We start from the raw sequence: 24,717 nt of genomic DNA, 5'->3' as shown, positions 1-24,717 counted from the left end.
ACACACTATTTCCCCAGTTATGGTATAATGTGTACTTTACAGAAACGACTGCCATCTTTATTTTGATTTGATCTAAAAATATGGACGAGCTAGTGGACCAGTAAGGCTACCTGATCGAAAACTCACTAATACTGTCTGTCCGTCATGCTTTACAAAAGGGATCTACATATGGTTATTTTAAATGATAATAAAGTAGTTGTTCTCCGTGCACTTTTTAAGTGCATTTTGTGATGCTGTCCCTCCGCCCTGTGATCAGGACAGAATTCAGTGCTTTAAGGTTTCTGTAAAAACAGGATATGAGAAAAGGAGTCTGGGATTCCAGCTTTTGCGATTGCCAACACAATGGAGGCTGTGTCTGATTTTCGTATTTTCCTGTGACCACAGATAAGACTCTATTCCCCAAGCACCTCTCTGCTCAGCAGAATTTCCTTACAGTGCTAAAAAAACCCACATTGGCTCAAAAACATATTTAGATACTTAATAGGGAGTTATGATTGTTGCATTAGACGAAAAAGTGGCATTTGTTTGAACAAAAGAGTGTGTTTTTAAGCTAAACATTTTGCAAAAAGATTACAAATTTCACAATTAAAATAATAAAAGCATATCATTTTAATAAATATAAATATTTTGATGTTTTTTGTCAATCTTTGTGGAACATGTCCATAGTTTGTATGACCTGCATAGACGTACTGTAAGATCTGAGAGACTGAGTAAGATCTACTTTAAGGCTGAGATTTACAATAATTTGTTTCCACTTTGTGTAAATTCTGACATAAGTGCCCAAATATTTTGGGGTCCTTTGTATTTGTCATGATGCTACAAGAATAGTAGCTCCATTTAACTTATACATGACCTTTATTCCAAATCCAAAACTCTGCAGATCATAGCTCTGTCCACAATAATGCAAACTAACAAAAAGATTGTTGTGGGAACAGGATGTCCTAGAGGCTCATGTAGGACAAATCCACTTTTAATGAGGAAAAACAAGGTTAGGATGAAGTCACTAGTGAAATAGATGCATGGAGCTTAATAAAATCAACATAAGAACAGATGCATCAGCAAAACTTCATGCACAAAGAGCAATTTCATTGATGAAGGATTTACATTCAAAATTAAAAAAATCTAAACGCTTTAAAATTCACTGTTTTAGAAAAACATGCCGTAGTGGGGTAGGAGGGACGTGATTCAAGGCCGGTGCATGAATGATCTCGTATCACGGAGGAGATCGGGAGCATAAGAGGACGAGCGACCGGACCGTCAGTGAGAGAGGGCCAGGCCTGGCTTTTAGTTATGGTTTGTGTGTGTCGCCGGCAGTCCCTCGTGAGGACTTACTTTATACTTACTGTCTATTTAGGTTTATATTTATACATTTAAAAGTTGTTTTATGTTTGCCGGTTCCTGTCTCCTTCCTTCCTTTTATGGATCGTTGTTACACATGCTGTTACCTTAAACAAGAGATTCTGGTACGAGCATGGATGTTTTGTAATAATCATGTTGTATCTGTTGTTGTGCAAGTATCAGAACCTGTCATTTTAGTGACGGGCAGGTTCCCAGTATGTGATGTACTCTATTTTGTTTATGCACACGTTTAGACCTGCGTTCCTGCATGAGATCATTGAATTTTGGAGTTACACCCTATGTTACACAATGAATGGCTAGTTGGAAAGCGTTTGAACCTAGCAGATTCCTTTAAGCTTACCTAAGGCCCACCTGTCTTATATTCTCTTGAAATGGCGTGAAGATATGAGATGTGTTATGGCAAGAATCTGAAGTCGATACGTGCAGGGCTTCACATATGGATTTTGAAAAGCTGATGGATGCCATCACTTACAAATTTCAGAGACACTGTTTGAATCAGAATGTCAAAGTTTTTTTATATTTATATTTTATTAAATTATAGCTACATTTATTAATTCATTTATGTACTTCTGCCCATTTGTGTTGCAGAAAGGTTATTATTTCAAATGACATCAAGTCAAATTTTACATAATAAAACGGTCAGTTCTGGTTCTTGATTCTGATTGGCTGAGCGGAGTTCTAAGCCGTTATAAAATTCCCCGATTTATAACGGCTGACAGCACCATGTATCATAAATATCATTTTATTTACATTATTGTATGAAACCTTGCCAAGCATATGGAATTACCGTTTTATAAAAGCAATAAGGCCCACGAAGCTGTGGGTTACAGTGCATCTTATAACACCGCTACACGTTAACGCCCTTGGCTGTTATAAAATGCACTGTTACCCACTGCTTCTTGGGGCTTATTGCTCTAGTACATTTCAGATTAGCTGTAGGTTATTTTGGCAATGTTGTTGTGTTTAGTTTCTGGTTTTGATGCAGCATTTTATTTAAGCCAAACAAAATCTGCATCAGAACAGATGTATAAACCCATAATTAATAGACGAGATCTGTTTAATATCTCAATTATTTTTCCTAGACCACCATGACATTTGAGATCCAATGGAAACATTTGATGCGTCTATAAAGTGTCTGAAATATTTCCCCTAAAATGACCCAAAAATCTCGCAAATGTCTTCAAGAGTTTCAGAAGAGATCTCAAGATTGTCAGAAACTGAGCTCAAATTTGCCAAGTATGCAATCAAAAGTCAATACATTTAGTCATTTTGCAGATTCCAGTATGAACATTTCTCATTAAATGAACCCAAGTATAATCTAAAGGGATAGTTCGCCCAGAAGTGAAACATCTGTCATTCATTTTTACCTGTATATGACTTTTTCTTCTGGGGAACTGAAAAGAAAGTTTTTCAAGTAATGTCAATGGATTATAGCCATACAATGGAAGTCAATCTGGTCCAATGTTGTTTGGTTACCAACATTCTTCAAAATATCTTCTTTTGTGTTCTATTAAAGAAACTAAGCCATTCAGGAATTACATCAGTGAGAAAATGATGATAGAATTTTCAATGGTGAACTATCCCTTTAGTTTTACAGTTCCATCCTTTTCTTGTATTTTAACAAATGTCTAGGAGAAACATCTGAGAGTTGACTTTGATAAAAGAAACAACTCGGAATCTCACGAAAGACGAGCAATAAAATGTTACTTTGGGAACTACCTTTTATGCTTTCCCCATAGACAGAACACCTCTTTTACAGTATCTCTAACAGTAATCTTGTACTCTGGAACGCTTGCTGAACCGGGCAAAAGTCTTTCCCCGTGAAATCAACCATGTGGCACAGTACTGAGCCAGCTTGTGATTTCACCAAACTGATATGGTGGCAGGAGCAGCCAATCCCAGCGATCTTGTCTTGTATATCAGGGTTCGAGTGTTGGGATGTTTGTCCATGGATTTCTCTGATCTTTGTTGCATTCTTCCGACGTCCTGCTGGACATGGTACTCTTAATTTGTAAATGTCAGTATTGCTTAATTGTAATTGCTTGATGCAGTGCGGCTGTTTTTACTGTGACGTGGTATTAATAATAATGCTGTATTATTTTAACCAGGAGGGAAAAAGATTAAAACATGCAGTCCGTCAGGTAAAAACTGCTGCTGGGAGATGTGACCTTGCTGCATGAGCAATCGGTCGGTCTGTTGTACAGTACATGGCACATTAAATTCAATGACCTGACATTTTAATTCCATTCTGCAGTGCCCTTCATAAAACATCCATCACAGGTCCCGTAGAATGATATTTTACCCAAGTTAAACAACCTTTTTGCATAATGCACAGCAAGTACAGTAAAACACCGGAGTGATCTCAGTAGAAGGAATTTATAAAGATTCAGTTTAAAGATTCAGTCTGAGGCAAATGTATGCTGCAATTCATATTATTAATAGAAAGGGTGGGGCAAACAAAGGCATGCGGCCAATAGATTTGAGAACTCTGATGTCATAGGCAATCCATCATCCATTCTCGTGATGACTCTTGAGAAAAGACTGCCTCGTCTCTCCCCTCTATTTTCCCGGCCCTTATTTTTTCTCCAGCTCACTGCAAAGATAAATGTGAACGTTACATAACATCTGCCCCAAGAGGAGAGGCTTTCATCTTTTCGTGCCCGGGTTGCAGAAAAGCGACTGTGGCATCTTTTGTTTACTAGCGCACTCTCAGCACAGTGGCGTAATCTAGACAGTGCACCTTACGATCCGCACGCGCACCTGATCTGCTTAAAGTGCCGCATGAAGGTGTCCTGATAGTGTTGCCAATAGATATGCTGAGTCACATGGGTTCTGTGACTTAGCACGCTGGAGCAACTGAGGCTAATCTGTCTTGAATATACTTGGTGTATATTTTTACACTCAAATTTACAGAAATGCACAGACACACGTTCGTTTGGTTTTATACATTGTGGGGACTTTTGTACTGTTACAGAACAGATTATATGGTCTGACCCTCACCCTAGCCCTAAACCTTCACACAAACCTTTTTGAATTTTACATTTACAAGTATTATATAGTATGTTTAATAATAAGTGAACATATTTACTGGCATATACATTTCAGTGCTTATTTGGGGTATAAGAATGTGGGAATAAAAACACTATTTAGTAGAAAATTATAATACATTCTTAAACAGTTGTGATATGACAGGTGGTCTAATACATTTCTTAAGCACTGTATTGTATATGTATGCAGCAGCAAGAGTGGCCTTCAATGAACTGAAGAGAGCACACTTCAGTCCTCTCTTCATAAAGTTACATTGGCTCCCTATAGTCAATCGCATCAAATTCAAGGCTCTGCTCGTGGCCCACCAGACCACCCCTGGTTCGGCATCCCCTTATCTTCACTCGCTAATGCAGACTTATGTACCCGCCAGATCCCTACGCTCTGCAAACGAACGACGTCTAGCGGTGCAATCCCAAAAAGGGAAAAAATCACTCGCGTATCTCTGGATCGGTTCCACATTTGTGGAATGATCTGCCCGCTGCTACAAGATCAGCAGATTCTGTAGCCATATATAAGAATCTGCGCAAAACACATCTCTTCCGTCAGCACCTGGCTGATCATTTCTGACTTATATATCTTTTGTACTCTTTCTATAAAAAAACTAACTTCGCTTTGTATACTGTGGTAGGCTATATGAGTCCAGTTCTATTTTAATCATTATTTTGTTGTACTTATGTTGTGCCAATTGCTTCCGTTGTTTACCAATTTTTTAAGTTGCTTTGGATAAAAGCGTCTGCTAAATGACTTAATGTAAATGTATGTATTTTTTTTCTTTATCAGCAAACATTTGAGCTTTTTAGACTTCCTGGCATGCCCTGCCTAAAAGATTTCTATTGCAAGACCATCTGCACTCTTTTTATTCGTAAGTAAGGGATTTTGTGAAAATCAACACTGTGCCACAGATGCAGTCAATACAGCTGAACTTGTATCGAACCCAGAACATTCCTTTTGAAATATGTAAACCTATCGACATTTTGTTTATTTGTTTACTGATGAACAAACCACTGAGGCGACTCAATGATGTAGACACATTTTTTAAACCCTTAAGTCAGTCTCCTTCATATGGCCGTGTTGGGTATTTTAGACTTCCCCCTTCATTTTCCTTTATCTTCATACTTCCTTCCTTCCTTCTTGAATATCTCTGTTGATTTCTTCAGGCTATTTCTGTGCCTTGCTGTCTCGGTTTACCCTGTTCTGATATATCAGCCAAGAGAAGAAAGAGTCTCTTCTATTAATCTAGTGTGTGTGAGAGAAATATATTACTCTGCTTCTGTTGACAGGCAGATACTTTTTGACTATAGACAGCTGGCCTGACCAGAAAGACAGTCTGCACTTACTTAACTGCAGTCTGTTTAGAACACGCACACAGACCTCGCAGTCCTGCCTCACTTCCTAATGAAATTTTGAGGTGTGTGCACCACTTTGTGCTGAAGTAGCAGGTGCCGAGGCGATGCTGTCCATGCTTAGTCCATGCGGCTGGCACAGAGGATTCTGGGAAGGATGATTTTGGGGCGTGGTGATTTTGTTCAATTTTTATTTTGTTTTTGCTCTGGTTGGGAGACAGCAAACACGTGTCTTATTGTCATCTTTAGGAACAAGAACAAGCTCCTCTTTTTACTGCCGGGCAAACAATCTCCAGTGCACAGAGATCCTGTTTTTTGTTTTTGAGCCCTCTCAAGCCCTCTCAATCCTTCCGCCTCTCTCCATCATTTCTGTCATTTTGCTGGAATAAACCTTTTTTAGACATACACCAGGACCTCTGTGGCCTGGTGGGATTCTTGCACTGTCAGTTGTTTGGAGTGCTCTTATTTCAGAGGCGAGATAACAAACACACACACACACACACACACACACACACACACACACACACACACACACACACACACACACACACACACACACACACACACACACACGTTGTGGCTCAACCATTCCTGTAGAAATGCAAAGAGTAGGGAACAGGTTTTTCTTCCTCTTTATTTACAGACAGAGCACGAGAGAGAGAGTGAAAGAGAGGGAGGGAGGGAGTGCGTCAGTGCGTGTGGCGATTTAGCCACAGGAAAGCTCAGCAGGACCTTGCACTCGAGTTACGGAGGGCACACACGCTCCTTCTCTCCTATGCATGCTGTTTTTTGTCTTTCGTCATTGACTGGAGATCTGACCGTAGCGTGCTGCTGAAGAACCGGCCGGGGGAGAAGCACTGCAGCCGGCAAGCATGCATCTGGTTGTGGACTCCTGTCAAGACGTTGTGCTGAAGATGATGCCGTACTTCGTGGAAAATGCGTTCGTAACGCAGAGCCAGATCTACCACATGTGAGTGAATCTGTGAATCCGAATTGGCTAATATCTAAACGATGCAGTATTAATTGTGGTTCATTGTTATGCACGCATTTAATTCATTGCGATGCATGGCAGTATCATAAGTAGTACAGAGGACACATCAGCTTAGGCTTTAGGTTATGTTTAACTCTGTTAGAGAAGCTGTGTGTACAGTATAAGGGGTGTTTATGCTGACAATCCAACTATGTACTTCATTTGTCTTCTTGGGTATGAAAATTACCCATTTCATATGAGTGGTTCCAATGCGGCTTTAAAAGTATGAGATCCAACAATAATTTACTACTACAAATACAGTTTTAAGATTTGAATTACACACTTACGATAGTGTGTAAATATAATGTTTAATTTACTGTAAAATGCAAATATAAATGTCAACATTCTTCACAATTTAAGTCACTCATCAAATAAGCAAATTTGTCACATTATTGGTTAGATCATCAGATTTCCTTGCTTCAGGAAGCACACAAAATTCACTTTTGATTATTCTTATGTCCAGTTGGGATAACATGAATTTGGCACAATCTTTTGGAATCTGCACCAGCTGAAATGCATTCTTCTGTTAAAGCAAAAAAAGATCTTGCATTACTAAGAAATACTGAAATGTATGTAAATGTTTTGGCATCTTTTACTTTGCTGATAAAATAAATGTTAACTTGCTAAGCCCACTGTATATTTAGATTAGCTTGTTCTTTACAGTGGTCACAATCTAGAGATTTACTTTGACCCATCAAATGTATTGTGCATTCAGACAACTTTTTTTATAACAGAGATTGTCTGCATTACCTGAGAGGTAGTGGTGATGTTTGCATATCTGAAAGAATGGCATGTGGCTGTCTGATTCTATGGTTTGTATTTGCCCAGGGTACTGTTTGAGTCGCAGGCTGTCTGCGTTATGTAAGACTAGATGTGCCATCTTTTTTTTATACAGTGTACAGATGGTCGTTTCCCAAATATTGTCTGAGACATAGTCTGTTCAAATGAATCGTGATTTATTAACAGAAAGTCATTAGCTGTTATATATGGCTGTATATTAAACACAACAGTGTGTGGAATTGTATTTTATTGTTAAATGTAATCACAGAATTGTACAGTTTTGTGTAGTGCAAAATTGCATAAATGCATAACAATAAATTGGAACAAATAAAAAATGGGACAATTGCAATTGAAAGTTGTGCCTCCATTTATAATCATTAGGTTACATGAGATGCATCTTTTTTCATACTTGAAGTATAATATGTTTATCTTTTTCTTTAGCGGCTTTGTATTTATATTTGTTGTAAGCTTATATTGCCTTTTCTGAGGAATATGTGTGTTTTTTGTTATTGAATTTGTTCAAAATTAAGTATTTTAGGAACTTTTAGAAGAGTTTTCACAGAGGAATGTTTGTTTTACAGTACCTGTTCAATTTGTCAATGCATAAACTTTTAACCATGTTAAAGTGGCCAACGACACCAAACATGCCCTAAAAATGTTTCTGTGATATTCACCTCGCAAAACATTTTGCCGTTGTGTCCCAGTTTTGATTTCAGATGTTCCACTGAAGGGCCGATGCCACTTTCACTTGAAGGCCAAGTTTAAAATGCACGCGTGAAACATGGACAAAGATGTTTTATCTCCTCACAATTCTTATCCACATCATAATTACACCCTTGGTGATGAGTGTTTCTTGTGCATCGTCATTTCCAGCTGTCTGTTTCACTTTTGTGACTCAATACATCAAGCCAACAGTGCCGAGCTGCCTCCAGCCATCACATTAATCGCTCTGAGGGGCGGACAGAGTGAAAAAACAGCAGCGAGAGGAGAAACAAAAGGAAAGAGGATGGAAACAAAAGACTGTGATTCGCTGACACCCTCGAGGACTTTAGAGGGAGGGTGAGAAAGTGAAAGAGGGGAACGAGAGAAAGGAAGGTGAAGGAAGTAGGAGAGAACGAAATAGTGGGTGGGTGCTTGGGCACAAAGCGAGTTTTGTTGGTGGTTGCTTGTCACGTGATGGTAGAGGGTTGCGTCGCTCCTCCGCTTGCTGAGACACTGGAAGTCCAGTCAGGAAAATGAGGTGATGAGTCGTCACGGGGTCACGGCCACAGCAGAGCGAGAAAAAAATCCAACCCTGAAATGTTTGGGCTGCCTAACCCCCAAAGTAATTTTTGGTTTAAGAAATAGTTCACCCAAAAATAAAATCCTGTCATCTGTTAGTAAATATGGTCAATTCCAAACATAGACTGTGTGACTGACTAGTAGATGACTTGGTGTGCATCAATAATCTTTCTTGATTGAGCCTTAAAGAAATTGTTTACTCAAAATGTTTTTTTATTCACCCTCATGTCATTTCAAACCTGTGTAGGACTCGTTCATCTGTGGAATCCTAAAGAAGATGCATTGAGAAATGTCTCAATTGTTTTGTGTCCATACAATTGAAGTCAATGGGATCCAGTGTTGTTTGGTTACCAGCTCCATTTATCCAAAGCGACTACAGTACAGTATGTTTGATTTATGTTTTCTGGTACTCAAACCCATGACTTTGCCGTTGCTCTCCTTCGCTTTCTTTCTGTTTTATCTGTTTTTGTGTTCACCATCCACACAAATCCAAGGGCACTTGGAGGTCATGTATGCACACACACATGCACCCAATATTCATTCAGCTGTCAACATCAGACAAAATCCCTTTTGTGTTGTATGTGCTGTCTTTTCCAGCACAGAGCTTCAGTGAAGACTTGTGCCTTAGTGCTTCAGAATAATAGTGAGCCTCAGGCGCTTCACTTCTCTTTAGTGTGTTTAATACCATGTCAGTGTAATTGGTACCACGCCTGAGATCTCATACCTACAGCACCTGTCGTGAGCATATGGGTCAGATTTGGTGATGTTGGTTGTGCAACATGGAAATTACAAACCCAGAGGATTAATGATGGCTGCTGTCATAACCATTCAAAATTAGGGCTGGAAGTCAGCTGCGATGTTAAATCCATGAGGTCAGTCTCTTTTTAGTGTGATGTATTTACGCTCCATATTTAATTTCCTTCCATAAGGATTTGACTGGTTGAATCCCTAGTCAAAGGTTTTAGAAAACAGGCGTGAGTCTTTGTGGAAGAAAACCCCAATGCATTAATTTGCTAAGAGCCAAACCCACCGCCCAAGTGATATATTTTCTTTTCAATAGTTTGATTGGTTTTTGATTGTTTCTCACATTTCTCCGTCCTTTATTTCTTTTGCAGTCTAAGCGAGAGTTTCTTCATGGTGAAGGGAGCTGCTCTGCTTCTTCAGCAGGGAAGTTGTCCACAGGGTCAGAGCGGTCACCCACATCACAAACACGCAGGTGAGTCCGATAAAGAGAATTAGGGATTTCTACAAAATGCATCTCACTATATCCCACATTGGGCTATTTTAGGGCCCTGTTTGGCATGAAAGAATATTCACTTTTGGTTGAATGGTTTCATCCTTTAACATCTGAAAAAACGTTCTGTTTCACAAAAGACTCTATGTAGTAGAGAAAGGTTCTTAAAAATAGAAATTGTTTTTTTCAAGTTGTTCTTCTATAGCATCATTGTACGGTCCTTTTATAGCACTTTTTGTAAGATCGTAATTGTACAAAAAAGACTGAACATGTAATGTACAGTAAATATTAAAGGTACAGTAACACTTTGTCTACACCGGACGTGACACGAAGCAACATCCAGTGTGAACTAAATTATAGGTTTTCCAATGCGTTCTTTTGTCATATTGCATCGTGCAGACAGAAAATATGTAAATCAACACCTAAACTAACAATTTTGTGATTATTTGCCATGTGTCTGTTCTGTGTGTTGAAAAAAACATGTGTGCATGCACATAGTCCTGGCTGTGTAATCAGGAAAAAAAACTAAGTGGATCGGTCCCACACGTCCATTTCATACCTGTGTTGCACATCGCATTTGAGGGCGGAGCAGTGCAGGGAGAGCGTGTTTCTTTTGCGTAGCAGTGTGTTTGTTTGGTTATTAATTTGGAATTACAACAGCGGTTTTCAGAAATCACTTATGGCACCTTTAATCACAGCAAAAAACTGTATGCAGAACATTTGTTGTATTTTAGACAATCTTCTAGTAATTCTGTTAAAGTTACTGTAGAAACAATAGTGTTTTGGTAGAAATTATGGCTGCAATATTAAATTGAGCAAATTTGTCAATTCTGCAGCACATGCTGAGAGAGTTATAGACATACCTCAGTGCTGGATAAGCGTGTCCCAGGCCTGTGTGTGCGTGTGTGTGAGGATTAGCTAGATTAGCTGTTTAGCTCAGCACATTGGTACTGTGAGAACAGATCAGTTCACCTTATGCAGGGCACACATAAAGTGTCAATCACGTTGTTTTATTGGATGGGGTTCCTCACGCTGTGGGTTGAAATGTTTTGTTTGTTGCAATTTAACAGTGGTTCACAATGTATGAAAACGAAAGAAGCTTGTTTGTTTGTTATTTATAAGCTTCGCATTTATTTTTCAGGGCAGTCAAGACTGGATATGAGTTCAAAATTTGATTCTGCCAGTTACTGTTTAGACATATACCTTCCACAAACCTTAGTCTTGGCTTTAAATGTTCAGATAAACTCTCCTCGTTGACTCTTGCCGTAAAAGGATAGTTCACCAAAAATAAAAAATCATAGAAAATTCTGTCATCAGATACTCACCGTCATGTCGTTTCAAACCTGCATGACGGTCTTTCTTCCGCAGAACACAAAAGATAATTTTTTAAAAGAATGTTGTTTACTGGCCTCCATTCACTTGCATTGGTTTTGTGTCCTTACAATAGAAGTTAACTGGTGCCAGCGCTGTTCCGTTACCAACATTCTTCAAAATATCTTCTTTAGTCTTACGAAAAAAAAACGGAGGAAAGAAAGTCATGCAGGTTTGAATTGACTAGAGGGTGAGTTTTCATTTTTGCGTGAATTACTTTAGTAAGCGCCATTGTGGTTTTATTGTTTAAAAAAACATTACAGAAATATGAGACTGAAGCTTTAATTTGTAATTTACAAAACGTATACATGCCAGCATTGGTAGAAAAAAAACCTCAATTTGTGTAACTGGACATTTAGCTGAAATTGAGAGAACAACCCTGCTTGCACATATGACAACTAGCCCCGATGTCCATATCGCATGTTTTTCAACAAACAATCAAACAAACAAATTAATTAGCAAGAGCATATTCAATTTTCCGCATTTGTATTTAAACAATCTGTTTATGTCCCTCGAAAGCATTAACACAAACAACAGATGTCCTATCCGCCATTCGTCTAGCACCTTATTACACGTTTGACATGCTGACTTGATTAAACATGCAAATTTTAACAGACATGTTTACTGCTAAACACAAGGGTGTATTGCTTTGGCGATTCGTGTGACAAAAACTTCACACAGACACAACAAGCCCTCTGGGGGTATGGATTCATGGTCTCTCAACACGCCTTCAGACAGGTTGTCGTGTGATGGCAGGTTTTGACAGTTTGTTCTGCTGTTATTGGTGTTGTTGTTATGAATGGTTCTTCATATCATCTGATGTTGTCAAGTATCTGTTTTGTTTAGTCGGTTAATATTATGCTGTCATCCAACTTCTTGTTGGGTTTCGTTTTTTCTAAGTGGCGGGTTTGAATGCATCACAAGTGCAGGTTTGACGGCTAGTGGCTTTGTTTTTACATACCGTAGAGTCTGGCCACAGGGCATATACTGTAGGGTTTAAAACGTCATCGCATTTTTGTACAGTAAGTAATGTGTTGGTATAAGAACCCGAAAAGCTGTCAGTCACAAGGAAATAGACAAAGGCTGCTTAGAAAGTGACTTCTGCAAACAGCCTGTGAAACGTCTGTCTGGAGGATCTCGAATTAGATTAGAAGAATTCGATCATTTAAAAGAAGCACGATTGCATCATAGTGATAAAAAGAGAAGTCAGTGGTCTCATTTGAGAAACCGTCATCTCAGATGTTATCTTCATTACTGTAACAGTCTAGGAACAAAATGTTCTCAAAATAATTTTTTTACGTCACTAAACATTTCTCACAATGTGACGTCAATTTGTGAAGCAAACGTTATTTTTTGAATATAAATCAGATTCTAAAATTTCTCTCCGTGCTGACATGGTTATGTTATTTCGGCTCTTTTTTATGATTCTGACGTCATAAGTCACCTCTGTTTGCATCCTCAAGCTGCCAGAAGCCAGAAAGTCTAAAATAGTGTCAGTGATGTATTACACATCATCCAACCTTCTAAAGACAGATACACAATAAATGTTTATGGACAGTCATTTCGTGTCATTAAATACAATAATTTACTGTGCATGCAAAAGTGTACTTTGTTTGTAAGACTTGACACAATTCTGAAGGTTTGTGCATTTCTCTATTTAAATACTCAAGGTGCTCATGTCATATTACACATGTTCTCTATATGGTACACAAACATAGTCTAAGCTATTTTGTGTTATGATGATAAAAAGCCTGATTTGTGTCATTCCCATCGCATGTCGTGAGTTCGAGTCCAAACGCGCCTTTGCATTGACTCGCGCAAATCGCTTAATACGTGTTTGGTGCTAAGTGGACAGCAAGCGCTGTGATTGGTCTGCTTGAACCCCCTCCCTTCTGGTTAAAAAAAATCTGCTATAGCGTCGGGTTTACTCCGAATGAATTGTCTAAATCAATTACATGTTTTTATTGTATTTAACATCTCAAGCAGCAAAAGTGACTGCTTTCTTGCCGCTATCACTGCTAAATGCTTCTCAAACAATGCGTGATTTTCTTTTTCCCAACGCAACAAACTGCTTCTTCTTCGACTCTTGTCTTAGTTACACAAGCAACACGCCTGTAGACACTGATGCCTAGTTGACATTGCCTGTCGACGTGGACAACGAAACAGAAGTATAAACAAAAACCGTTGCGTTGCCTACCATTAGGGCTGTAGTCAACCAAAGAAATGCTTAGTCGACCAAAGTCCTGTCCTGCGCAGCGATCAGTCGACTAAAAAAAAAAAAAGACGCGATGTTTTGCATTTTGATTGAACATTTATTAAACAATCGTCATAGAACATTTATAAAACAACAACGAAAAGACATCAATAATACATACAACTATAATAATAATACAATTCTTTGAAAATTAAGTGATTTTTTTTAAATAGCCGAAATTAAAGTATTTAAAGTTGGGGATGAAACATAGGCTAAAAAAAATAGGCAACTGGTCGACCAATGAGAATGTCAGTCGACCAAGACGGCATCGACCGATTAGTCGACTAAACGACTAAAGTTGACAGCCCTACCTACCATGTAGAGGCTATGGCGTAGGTCTTGATGCAGAAGTAAAAATCTGCCTTAAGGAATAATATTAAAGTCAGTTCAAAAAATTTATTCTGTTATTATTCCCTCACCCTCAAGTTGTTCTAAATGTGTGATAGGTTTGTTATTGAAATTTTTTATAAGAATGCTTGGGGCACTATTTGTAGTTGATGCCCCAGAACTGTTTGGCTTTCCACATTTTTCAAAACACCTTCTTGTGTGTTCAGCAGAACAATGACATCAATACAGGTTTGGAACAACTTGAGGGTGAGTAAATGATGAGATCATTTTCATCCTGGTACATCCACCTAATGTCCAGCATCATGCTATTTTTTACATGAATTGTCATTTCTGAAAGTTACATTGTTTTCATAGCAATTTTGTACGAGAAAATCAATTTCTTGTGACAAGACTTTGAATTACTGTTTCAGGGAGTGACTCACAATGACGAAACCCCTGAATATAAATTAAAGTAGTCAAAACAAAATATTGGAATAACAGCCAAATAATGTATCTACTAGGGAAATCAGTCATACTGCGTTAAATCAGTCTGACTGATGTTCATCGATGAGTAATTGTTGCTCTCTTCTTTGCTGTTTTCTTCCTCACAAACGAATGATGTTGCTTTTTTAATCAAAGCGCTCCGTCGTCTGTGTTGTCATAGCCAATATTTTACATATCAGCTTTTATCAGATAAGCATGTAAATGTGTCTCATTGAATACCATCAGAAGACCACAGGACTCGTTTTGGTGTACGTCAGAAACATAGCCTTGTTTTCATATATTCGCAAATGCAAAACAGTCAATAAACTGTATATCATCTGTTTTGGTCATTGTATAAGAGACGCTTGGGATCTTATGGTCAATTTGGCTTTTTTATTTTGCGTTCATGCATTTCGTATACTTGGCTCCGCACATGAGTTACATCAGAGCTTCATGGATTGGGCCAAAACCTACAAGAACAGGAGGTATGTTTGTTTGGGAAAGCAACGTAGTCAGCCATCAAGGAGGTTAGTTTGTGTAAAGGAACATGAAATGAAGAAGGATCAATGAGTATCTCTTATTGACTTGAGGAGGAGGAGGGGGTGGGTTGATGCAACAAGATGATTGAGATGTTGTCAGAAAACATACTTGTACATACCTGAAAATACACCAGCCAAAAGTACAAATGCATTTGCTTGCTGGATTACCCCGGTATGATACAACTCACTTATAGGAATGTCTTAGACGTGTATTTACACACAGGCTTCTTTTGATATCTGTACATTCCCTTCGCATTACATATGTGTGTATTTGGACACTTTGTACTCTGTGCGCTTGTAAAATCAACAGTGCTATAAAAACATTAATCGAATCCACATTGCTTTCTTCACACCCAACACTTAAAGACAGATTCATATACTTCATATTTTTGGACCACTTGTTTTCGATTAACCCATGCTCGTACACGGCAGGTGTGATTCATTCATTCCTTAATGTGGATGTAACGTCGTCTTTGGTGTTGTTGTTTACTTTAAGGGTTGTGTTTTTATTCAACAGATTTATAATAGCATTTCGTCGGATGTTTTTTTCTCAACAGGTGACTTACCTCAGCATCTGCAGGTGATGATCAACATTCTTCGCTCTGAGGATCGGATCAAACTGGTGAGAACACACGCACACAAACACACACTTGTTTGTTATACTAAAGAGATCGAACTGTTTTGTTGGTTTCTTAACAGGCTAATGAGACTTTTAACCACACAAACCTAAAGGCATCTTAGATTTACAGTGAAGCATGTTTTGGGGTGATCTATGTAAATATTTTTGGTGTGCACCCCCATGATATGTTTTATTATATTTACAAAAGCAATTTAGGCAAACAGAATTGTAGTATACATGTAGAAGTGTAGCCAACTTGTGTGTACACATACACAAAGGGTCAGTGACTTAACTCTTGGCAGTGAGGCAGCGTGAATGGATTTTTATTGTCTACAAGTTGCCTGAAGACTGTTTTCTTTTACAGTGTTTATGAAGCCCTGAAAGTTATTTACTAGCTGTTTCTCAGGGTTTCCATGGTGAAACAAACCGATACCGGTGTCATTTACGTGTGACGTTTATGTTTTAACGCATTTGGCAGACGCTTTTATCCAAAGTGACTTACATTGAATTATAGTATACATTTGTTTCTGAATACGTGCTATCCCTGGGATCGAACCCTTGGCGTTGCTAGCCCCATGTTCTAGCCACTGAGTTACAGGAAAGATATGTCGATTATTGTGCAGGCAACTTTTTTTTCACAAACGACAAATAGAACGTTTGAGGGAAATTAGGTAAGACTAGAGATAGTTCACCTGAACATAGAAACTAATTTAATCACCCCATGTCATTCTCTGCACAATACAAAAGAAGATAATTTGAAGAACGTGTTAAAATAACAACATTGGCCCCCATTGAGACATTCTCAAAAATTAAATTAATAAAAATTCCACAGAGAAAGAGTCATACAGGTTTTGAATGATAAGGACTGTATCTTGAGTGACATGTTTAATATATTGGGATTTTTGTTTGTGGTCTCCTAAAATTTCTAGGCGGTGCGGTTGGAGAGCGCGTGGTCGGATCGTGTGCGGTACATGGTCGTGGTCTACACCAGCGGCCGACAGGACACAGAAGAACACATACTGCTGGGCATGGACTTTAGCAACAAAGACAGGTGACATGAGGGAGAAGTTGTGATCATCTTTACTTCCGTACTCCGAGTGAAAAGGAAATTTCAAAGGAGAACATTAGTGGGCGTGGCTTGCGTTTTTCACTGCAAATTGATTGGATGTGTAAAAACATCTGTTGCATTGATTTTTATATTAAACTGGCAGCAGACCTACAGTTGAAGGGGAGGAGTTAACTGATGCTCCGCCCAAGCCGTCCAATTTACTTCATTTGAGATGGCTAGTCATTTCAGGGCGGATCTGCCTTTTTAGATTTTAACTGAAGATTATGAGGGCACATAAATTTAAAAAAGAAAATGACCCACATAGATAAGCTATTTACTATAAACGCTGTAATGTTTCATTAAAAAATAAGAATTGTAATATCTTGTTTTTTATTTCACTGGGACTTTAAAAGAACCATAAAAATATCTTGAAAGTGCTCAATGGAAGAATGAAGAAAGTCAGACAGGTTTGTAAAAACATGAGGTTGAGTAAAGGATGACAGAATAATCATTTTTGGTGCACTATTATATTTGATCAGCAGCTACTAATCTGTGCTGTTTTATCGAGGCAGGTGTGAATAATGTGAAAAAAAACTGTATCTGTCATTTTCTTGTGTAATAGCATATTATCTTGTTTTTTTCTGTCATTCACAGTAAGAACTGCTCCATTGGGATGGTGCTGCCCCTGTGGAGCGATACAAAGATTCATTTAGATGGAGATGGGTGAGTGCTGCCCCCTCTGGACACAGAGAGAAATGCAGGCTGTTGGACCCTTAAAGACATTTGGTGCACAGATCTAAACTATGTTTATGAACCACATTTTGTGTATTATAAACAAAACCTGAAACACAGGAAAGGACAAAAATAACAAGTATCCCTTACTAATTGTTATTTACAGAGGTTGTAGTTCTTTATTGATGATGTATCATGGCCTTAGTTAACCTCTCGTCTCATGTCTCCAGGGGCTTCAGTGTGACTACGGTGGGGCGCACGCACATCTTCAAGCCTGTGTCTGTCCAGGCCATGTGGTGAGTAAATTATTTTAAAAGCTAACATGCTGGTATCATTTTAAAGTTAGTTATTGGACTTTATGGTTTTGTCTTGGACTTCTTTTCTATTCTGTTTTGTTAGCATCTGATCAAAATAAATAGCTCTCAAGCTACTTTTCACACAATTACTTTTTGACTGATTTTAAATCAACTAAAAAATGAAATCATTGGGGTTTTTTTTCAAAAAGAGCTGCTTTCTGATTCTGTGGAAATCAAAAGCTCATCAGGGGTTTGGAGAAGATATGAGAGAACCTCTTTTGTACATGTTCACAGGTGCTTTGGGAGTTTGATGTCCAGATATCCACACTGCCATCTGGTGACTGTTAGAAAAGTACTCCAGCTGTTTTAAAATGGATTAACAGTCAAAATACGAGACCATTTCAAATACTATTTTCAGTTTTTCTGAGTTTACCATTTATTAGTATGTGTTTCATCCTGTGAACTACTAACAATATTCCACCCAAATTCCTCAAAAAATATATAGTTTCTATTTGCATTTATTTGCAGAAAATGAAAACTGAAGGAACAGGTCCAAAAAACAGAAAATATGCACTGTATTTTTTCAGACCACAAAACTGCAAAGAAAACAAGTTCATATTCACTTTAAAGCAATACAAGGAAAAGTTTTGATGTGTGTTGTCATGCTGTCAGTCATTCACATTGCTGTTGAATAACTTTGTCACTCCTTAGGTTTGATTTTGTTGACATTTAGACACTGGACTGGAATGGACACAATACATCTAGAAATGCTGATTAAATGAACATTTGGAATGGTCTCTTAATGAATATTATATTAACGTTCATCTTGAGTTGTATTCCTACAATGTATGCCAATATTATACCAACTAAGCAGTGGTGCATGTACAAACAATATTAAATAAACATAGTTTGGTTATTTATTTACTATTACCATAAACGTGTCTAAATACACATGGTACCATTTCCCAAAAATCTTTTTGATCCTTTTTTTGTTGGTTGAGAGCTAGTTCAATTGACTGCTTGATTTTGTTCACATGTGGCTTATTTGTTTTTTCTTAGTAGGTTTTTCTCTTGTGATCACTGGTCAACATTTAAGCTCACTTTGAACCCGTTTCTTTCAGGTCGGCACTACAGATCCTACACAAGGCCTGTGAGGTATCACGCAGGTTTAACTACTTTCCCGGTGGCATGGCCCTCACGTGGATGGGCTACTATGAGAGCTGTATCGCCTCCGACCAGAGCTACATCAACGAGTGGAACGCCATGCAGGACCTGGAAACACTACGACCGGATTCTCCCGCAGTTTTCGTAGACAAGTGAGTGCAAACCAGTAATAAAAGCCAATGTTCTTGGCAGCGCTCAATCGCGGCAGAAGATTCAAATTAACGTTTGGATTTGTTGTTGAAAATGCCTTATTCTCGCATTCCTTTCTTGCGACTGACCGAGACTACAAGTAACAAGCGGACGTGTTTGTTGAACGTTGTCACGGGTGTAATCTCATAGATGTTTGATCTGCTTGATACACACAGGAAGTGAGGTGGTGCGCAAATTAGACGTTCTTTGATGCTCTTTATTGAACTGCCACAATAGATGGTGTTCACTTTCTGTTCCGCAGGCCGACAGAGAGAGAAAGAACCGAATGCTTAATCAAAACCAGACTCAGGAGCATCATGATGTACCAGGACCTGGAAAACATCACGTCCAAAGAGGTCAGTGGGAAATACAGTTTGTACATTCTACACAGATGATCAAGTTTTGCTTAGACGATTATGTGTGTTTCTTAGATTCGTAATGAGCTGGAGCAGCAGATGAACCGTAATCTGAAGGAGTATAAAGAGTTCATAGACAACGAGATGCTACTTATCCTTGGCCAGATGGACAAAGCCACTCTCATCTTTGACCATCTATATCTGGTTAGTGCCGCATATAAGTGACCTGCCTCCCCCTTTTTCCTTTCAAGTTTCAAGATCCTACTAGAGAATCGGAGTGTGCGTGTTGCTTTGGGATTTGGCTTAAGGAAACAACATGGAAAAAGAGTTTTGTCATGAGAGGCCAAGAGATATTTATCAATGTATATAATTGGTTTCTTTAAATAAGAATATATTGTGTTTTGCAGTAATTAGAATTATGGTCACTGATGCAAACACTTTTCTTCCCAAATTTCACTTTAGGGGCTCTGTAGTTATAGCAGCCTTTGTTAAATGTAAAGCATTTGAGTTCAGTCAATGATTTTCTATGTCCATCTTTCAGGGCTCTGAATGGAATGCTTCCAATTTTGAAGAACTACAGGAAACCGGGTGAGTTTTTTTCTTTAAACTACATTCCCTGGTCGTTTTTCTTCCCATGTTTTCTGTAATAAAACCAGTTCTTTAAATTAGTTAACTTAAATTAAAGGGATAAGTTACCCAAAAAGGCAAATCGCCATCTTTAATTTAGCCTAATGTCATTGAAAACCTTTGAATTTCTTGTCTGTAGTTGAACACAAAATAAGTGGTTTTATGTCCATACAATAGAAGTCAATAAGGGGTCATTGTTGTTCGGTTACTGAAGTTCTTCAAAATATCTTATCCGCAAAAGAAAATATTTGTAAAAAGATTTTGGGGAACTGTCCCTTTAAATGTAAAAGTTGAGCTTGTATTATCTCTTATGTTATTCTACGGTTTCAAAGGTTTAGAGCAAAGCTTTCACAACATTCAGGGGGTCATTTTGTGTCTCTAATGAAGAAAATATAAATAAACTTCCATGCATATGGTTTTTCATTTTTGTTTTGCAAATGTTGTAATTTTGAGATGTTTTTAGGGTGGGCTATATCCTAAATGTTACGAGGGAAATAGATAACTTCTTCCCGGGTACATACTGCTACCATAATGTCCGAGTATACGACGATGAGGCCACAGATTTACTGGCACACTGGAATGATACCTACAACTTCATTGTCAAAGCAAAGTAAGACACCGTTCGTACCATACTTTGTTGACCTATTCTTTAAACAATTAAGCTGCGTAGATTGACAACCAGGCTTTTCTTTTAATAAAGTAGAATGTAGAAAGTGTTTAGGGATCTGTTGTAAAATATTCCACTTTATGCAGTTTTTCTCTGTAATCGTCAGGAAGAATCAGTCCAAATGTTTGGTTCACTGTAAGATGGGTGTAAGCCGGTCAGCCTCCACAGTTATAGCCTATGCTATGAAAGAATACGGCTGGTCTTTGGATAAGGCTTATAACTTTGTCAAACAGAAGCGTAGTATCACTCGCCCCAATGCCAGCTTCATGAGACAGCTGGCGGAGTATGAGGGCATACTGGATGCCAGGTATGAGATTTTATTTCAGCTCTATATTCTAATTGTATTATAATGTGGGTCATTTTAGATTTTTTTTGTGATTATAAACACCTGTTGACAGCCATGGCAAAATGTACATATTAGTTTATACACAACAGTTTAGGATCACTCATTCTGTATTTTTTCCACATTGTAACATTGTAACTGTGGGAATGATGAAAATAAATGAAGATGCTGAAATATTCTGATATACATTATTTATTATATAAATAACATGTTTTACCAACCAGCTTCTTGAGGTCTCAACCTGTGAAGCTTTTTAAACAGTATTGAAGATATTTCCATCTATGCCTGACTCTTATTGGCTGCATTGATTCATTATTTGGTCCAAGGAGTCTATTTAAAAAATATTTTTAAATTTTCTCAAAAAATTGGCACAATTATATTTTTGTCTACAACAGTAATTTCAAACATTGAAACACACATTCAGGTTATAGATTTTCAGGTCATGAAAAACAGTCAAATGATCCAAAGCTTTTTTTACTGGTAACAATGTAATTTTTTATAAACATATGCAGTCTCGAAGAAATATACTGAATAGATTTTACAGTTCTTTCAAGCCCATGTATATATATTGTATATACTGTAAATATGAAGATAACCACTGTCTGTTTCGGACCGTATCTTGTTTCTTTGTTAACACTACAGTAAACAGCGGCATAACCGTCTCTGGCATCCTGATTCAGAATGTGATCACCCCGACTGCCAGCAGGCTGCTGAGGGCATCACTAACAACCCCACAACTCCTGGAATAACAGTTTGCTGTGAGTCCGCGGCCCACTTGTCTCCCATTAGCCTGGATCTGGACCCCGCCCACCCACAAAACTTCCACTACTACTTCCGCCGTTTGTCCGACTCAGCCCTCGACAGCGAGCCATCAACGCCCATCCATGCACCACCTTTGGTAGATGTGAATCGCGGTTACATCGAGGTTGCAGATGTGGAGAAAGATGCGCTTCTTGATGAAAACCTTCCTTTTCCCCATTTTGCCGTTCCTGGGGACGGTACGGCCGCTCAGACGTGTTCCCGAGGGGCGGAGCCTCTGGAGGAACTGCGTCTGCGGTTGGAGTTCAGCACGGTGGAGGAGGAGGATGAGGAGGAAGCTCAGAATGAGCAAGAGGAGATGGAGTCGTTAGCAGAAGGAGCAAAGAGAGGAGGAGGAAAAGAAAATGAAGAGCCGTCGGATGAAAGCGGGACCGATCTGGCGAGCCTAAACCATATGTGCAATGAGAATTCCAACAACAACAATCACCTCAGAACACAATACAATCTCACTGTGAGTGCACTTGACCACATAAAAAAAATAATTCTTAAAGGGATAATTTATCCAAAAAAATGGGTCTTAGTTATAATGTATATTAAATGAGCCGTGTTAGCATTCTTTTAAATAGAAGCTGTTCGGTTAAGTGAAAGATTGAAAGTAAAATAGATTTGGATCAAATTACATAATCCCAACATCATTTATTCATCTTTTTATTTTTGGGTGAACTGTTCCTTAAAATTCAGATGTTTTTGCACAAATCCCCCATTCTGTATGCATTGAAATGTAATTTTTATTTATTTTATTCAGGAAAGTGCCAATCTGAAGCTGCAAGCTAAGGCTAGGCCTGGTCCTGGCTCGTCGTTCATTTCCAAGCCCACCCAGAGTGCTCTGTTAGAGGCTAACAGACAAGGCCTTGCCCCTTTACCCCTCCACAGCGTGCCCAGTATCTCCATTGAAACGCCACCCTGTGCCAACTCTGTGACAGCCAAGTGTGGCAAGCTTGCCTCTGATGTGTGCCTTGATGCCAATGCAATGCCCTTTGGAAATACTGACAAAGCAAAAAGCAAATCCCTTGACCAGGATAATGGGACATCGCTCCAGGAGAACATGGTGGAAGGAGATGTAAAGCAAATTGAGACTGATGCAAAGGGTTCCGAGAATGAGGGAGACGTCAAAAGTTTGGAGTCTGCCTGCACATCACAACAACATGAAACTCTGATGCAATTGCAAAGGTCTGGACTGGTTCGCCGTCGCACAGAGCGCTTGGAAAAACTCTCCGGTCTTTTCCAGAAGCGTGCACGTGCCAATGAGCAACAGGGTGCTTGTTCTAGCAAATCTGAGGAAGCAACCAACAAGTCGATTGATGCTGACCCATACCACAGGTGTTTCGGAACAGGGACAGATTTATCTACCGAAGCTGCAGTGCCATTGACGAACGAGGCCTTGCTGGCCGCTCTAGGTTCGGGCGGACTGACACCAGTCTCGTCTCCGCACGGTTCCACGCTCACCCGCAGCTCAAGTAGCGACAGCATCCGTAGCGTCCGGGGGAAACCCGGACTCGTGCGTCAACGCGCGCAGGAAATCGAGGCTCGAATGCGTCTGGCGGGACTTACCGTACCTTCACGACTTAAGCGTTCCAACTCTCTCGCCAAACTGGGCAGCCTCACCTTTTCCTCGGAGGACCTATGTTCGGCGTGCTCCTCCGACGCAGGAACGCTACTAATGCTCTCGCTGTCTCCAGAGCCTGAATGCTCATTCAGCCCAGACTGGGCCAGACCTTGGCCATCTTCCCCTCCCTCGACGTCCACCAATATGGACCTTTTAAACCAAGGAGATGCGGGACCTGGGGAGTCTAGGAGCTGACGACATAAACGGGAGATTTTAAGTGCGACGCTACTTTTGGGGTGGATGTTAATATACAGTAGGTTTTGAACATTTCAGGCATTTCAGTAATCCACTGAAGATCTGTAACAGGTTGTATGAATTGGGAAACTTGTCTCATGCAAAAGAATAGAATTTATTTGAAATATGATTAAATACATTAAATATTTAAGGAATAGATATCCAACATTTTCAAGACAGGCTTTTTGTTGCATGGAATCCAAATGGACGCGTATTGCACATGTTTATGCAGAAGACAACGGTTCACAAAGGTTTTTATTGGTCTTGCTGTCACTCATCTTGCTGTTCTGGAGACAAAATAAATGATCACAATCCCAAATGCTGTTGAAGAAAGAGTCAAAATAGACCATTGTGTTATGTTTCCAGCCCACCCATTTATCGCACTGCAAATCACTTTTTTTGCGGCACAATGAGTCACGGATTCCTTCGGACATGGTCACAAATTTATAAAGGGGTTATAGTTGTACTCCCGCTGAGCTTTCACTTCCTGACTATGCAGTGAAAGGAAATGCATTCTCTTCTCGATTAGAAATGTTCTTTATGTGCTGATAGACATCATGAATGTGCACGAGAAACCTTGGTTCATCCTATTGTTTCTCTTTTATCATCCGCAGAACACCGTTTAGATTCAGGCTTCAAACCAATACCTCATTCTCATAGAGTAATGTTTGTAGGGCAGATCAAGGCTTGAAGGGTGCGGGACAAATTTGGCCCATGCAGAAAACAAAACACGGTGACTGGCAGCACTTCAGTGTTCACAGTGAGGTCGGGAGGGTTATTAAGACCACCAAGATGAGGGTTATTTTTAGATTCTTCATCTTATTGTCAATGAGGGAGGTATGAAAGACAATCATTCAGAAGGGAAGAGAGTCAAGCACCTTGCACACCGAGATTAATTTCTCAGATTTAATTTCTGCACATTTCACTCATAGACGTTGCTGTACCTCTAGGAGAGCGATTGAGCGGCT

General features: G+C 39.1%; 1 protein-coding gene across 2 annotated transcripts in view; it reads left to right on the top strand.

The window, feature by feature from the left end:
- ssh1a (slingshot protein phosphatase 1a) overlaps positions 1 to 24,717 on the top strand; it is a 30,138-nt gene extending 5,421 nt beyond the window's left edge. The window contains exons 1-14 of one of the 2 annotated variants that reach the window (XM_079480910.1): positions 6,486 to 6,720; positions 9,957 to 10,057; positions 15,607 to 15,671; positions 16,598 to 16,719; positions 17,371 to 17,439; positions 17,679 to 17,744; positions 18,866 to 19,060; positions 19,360 to 19,453; positions 19,529 to 19,657; positions 19,995 to 20,041; positions 20,544 to 20,690; positions 20,854 to 21,054; positions 21,733 to 22,360; positions 22,655 to 24,717. In XM_079480910.1, coding sequence (XP_079337036.1) covers positions 6,623 to 6,720; positions 9,957 to 10,057; positions 15,607 to 15,671; positions 16,598 to 16,719; positions 17,371 to 17,439; positions 17,679 to 17,744; positions 18,866 to 19,060; positions 19,360 to 19,453; positions 19,529 to 19,657; positions 19,995 to 20,041; positions 20,544 to 20,690; positions 20,854 to 21,054; positions 21,733 to 22,360; positions 22,655 to 23,710 — 3,018 coding nt within the window. In that variant the 5' untranslated portion in view covers positions 6,486 to 6,622 and the 3' untranslated portion in view covers positions 23,711 to 24,717. Of the gene's footprint in view, positions 1 to 6,485; positions 6,721 to 9,956; positions 10,058 to 15,606; positions 15,672 to 16,597; positions 16,720 to 17,370; positions 17,440 to 17,678; positions 17,745 to 18,865; positions 19,061 to 19,359; positions 19,454 to 19,528; positions 19,658 to 19,994; positions 20,042 to 20,543; positions 20,691 to 20,853; positions 21,055 to 21,732; positions 22,361 to 22,654 lie in introns of those variants that run through there. The other variant, XM_079480909.1, reaches the window with a different exon arrangement.

This window comes from Barbatula barbatula (assembly GCF_947034865.1).
Source record: "Barbatula barbatula genome assembly, chromosome: 2".
In the NCBI taxonomy this organism is placed as follows: Eukaryota; Metazoa; Chordata; class Actinopteri; order Cypriniformes; family Nemacheilidae; genus Barbatula; species Barbatula barbatula.
This window is presented reverse-complemented; position numbering and strand designations above follow the sequence as displayed.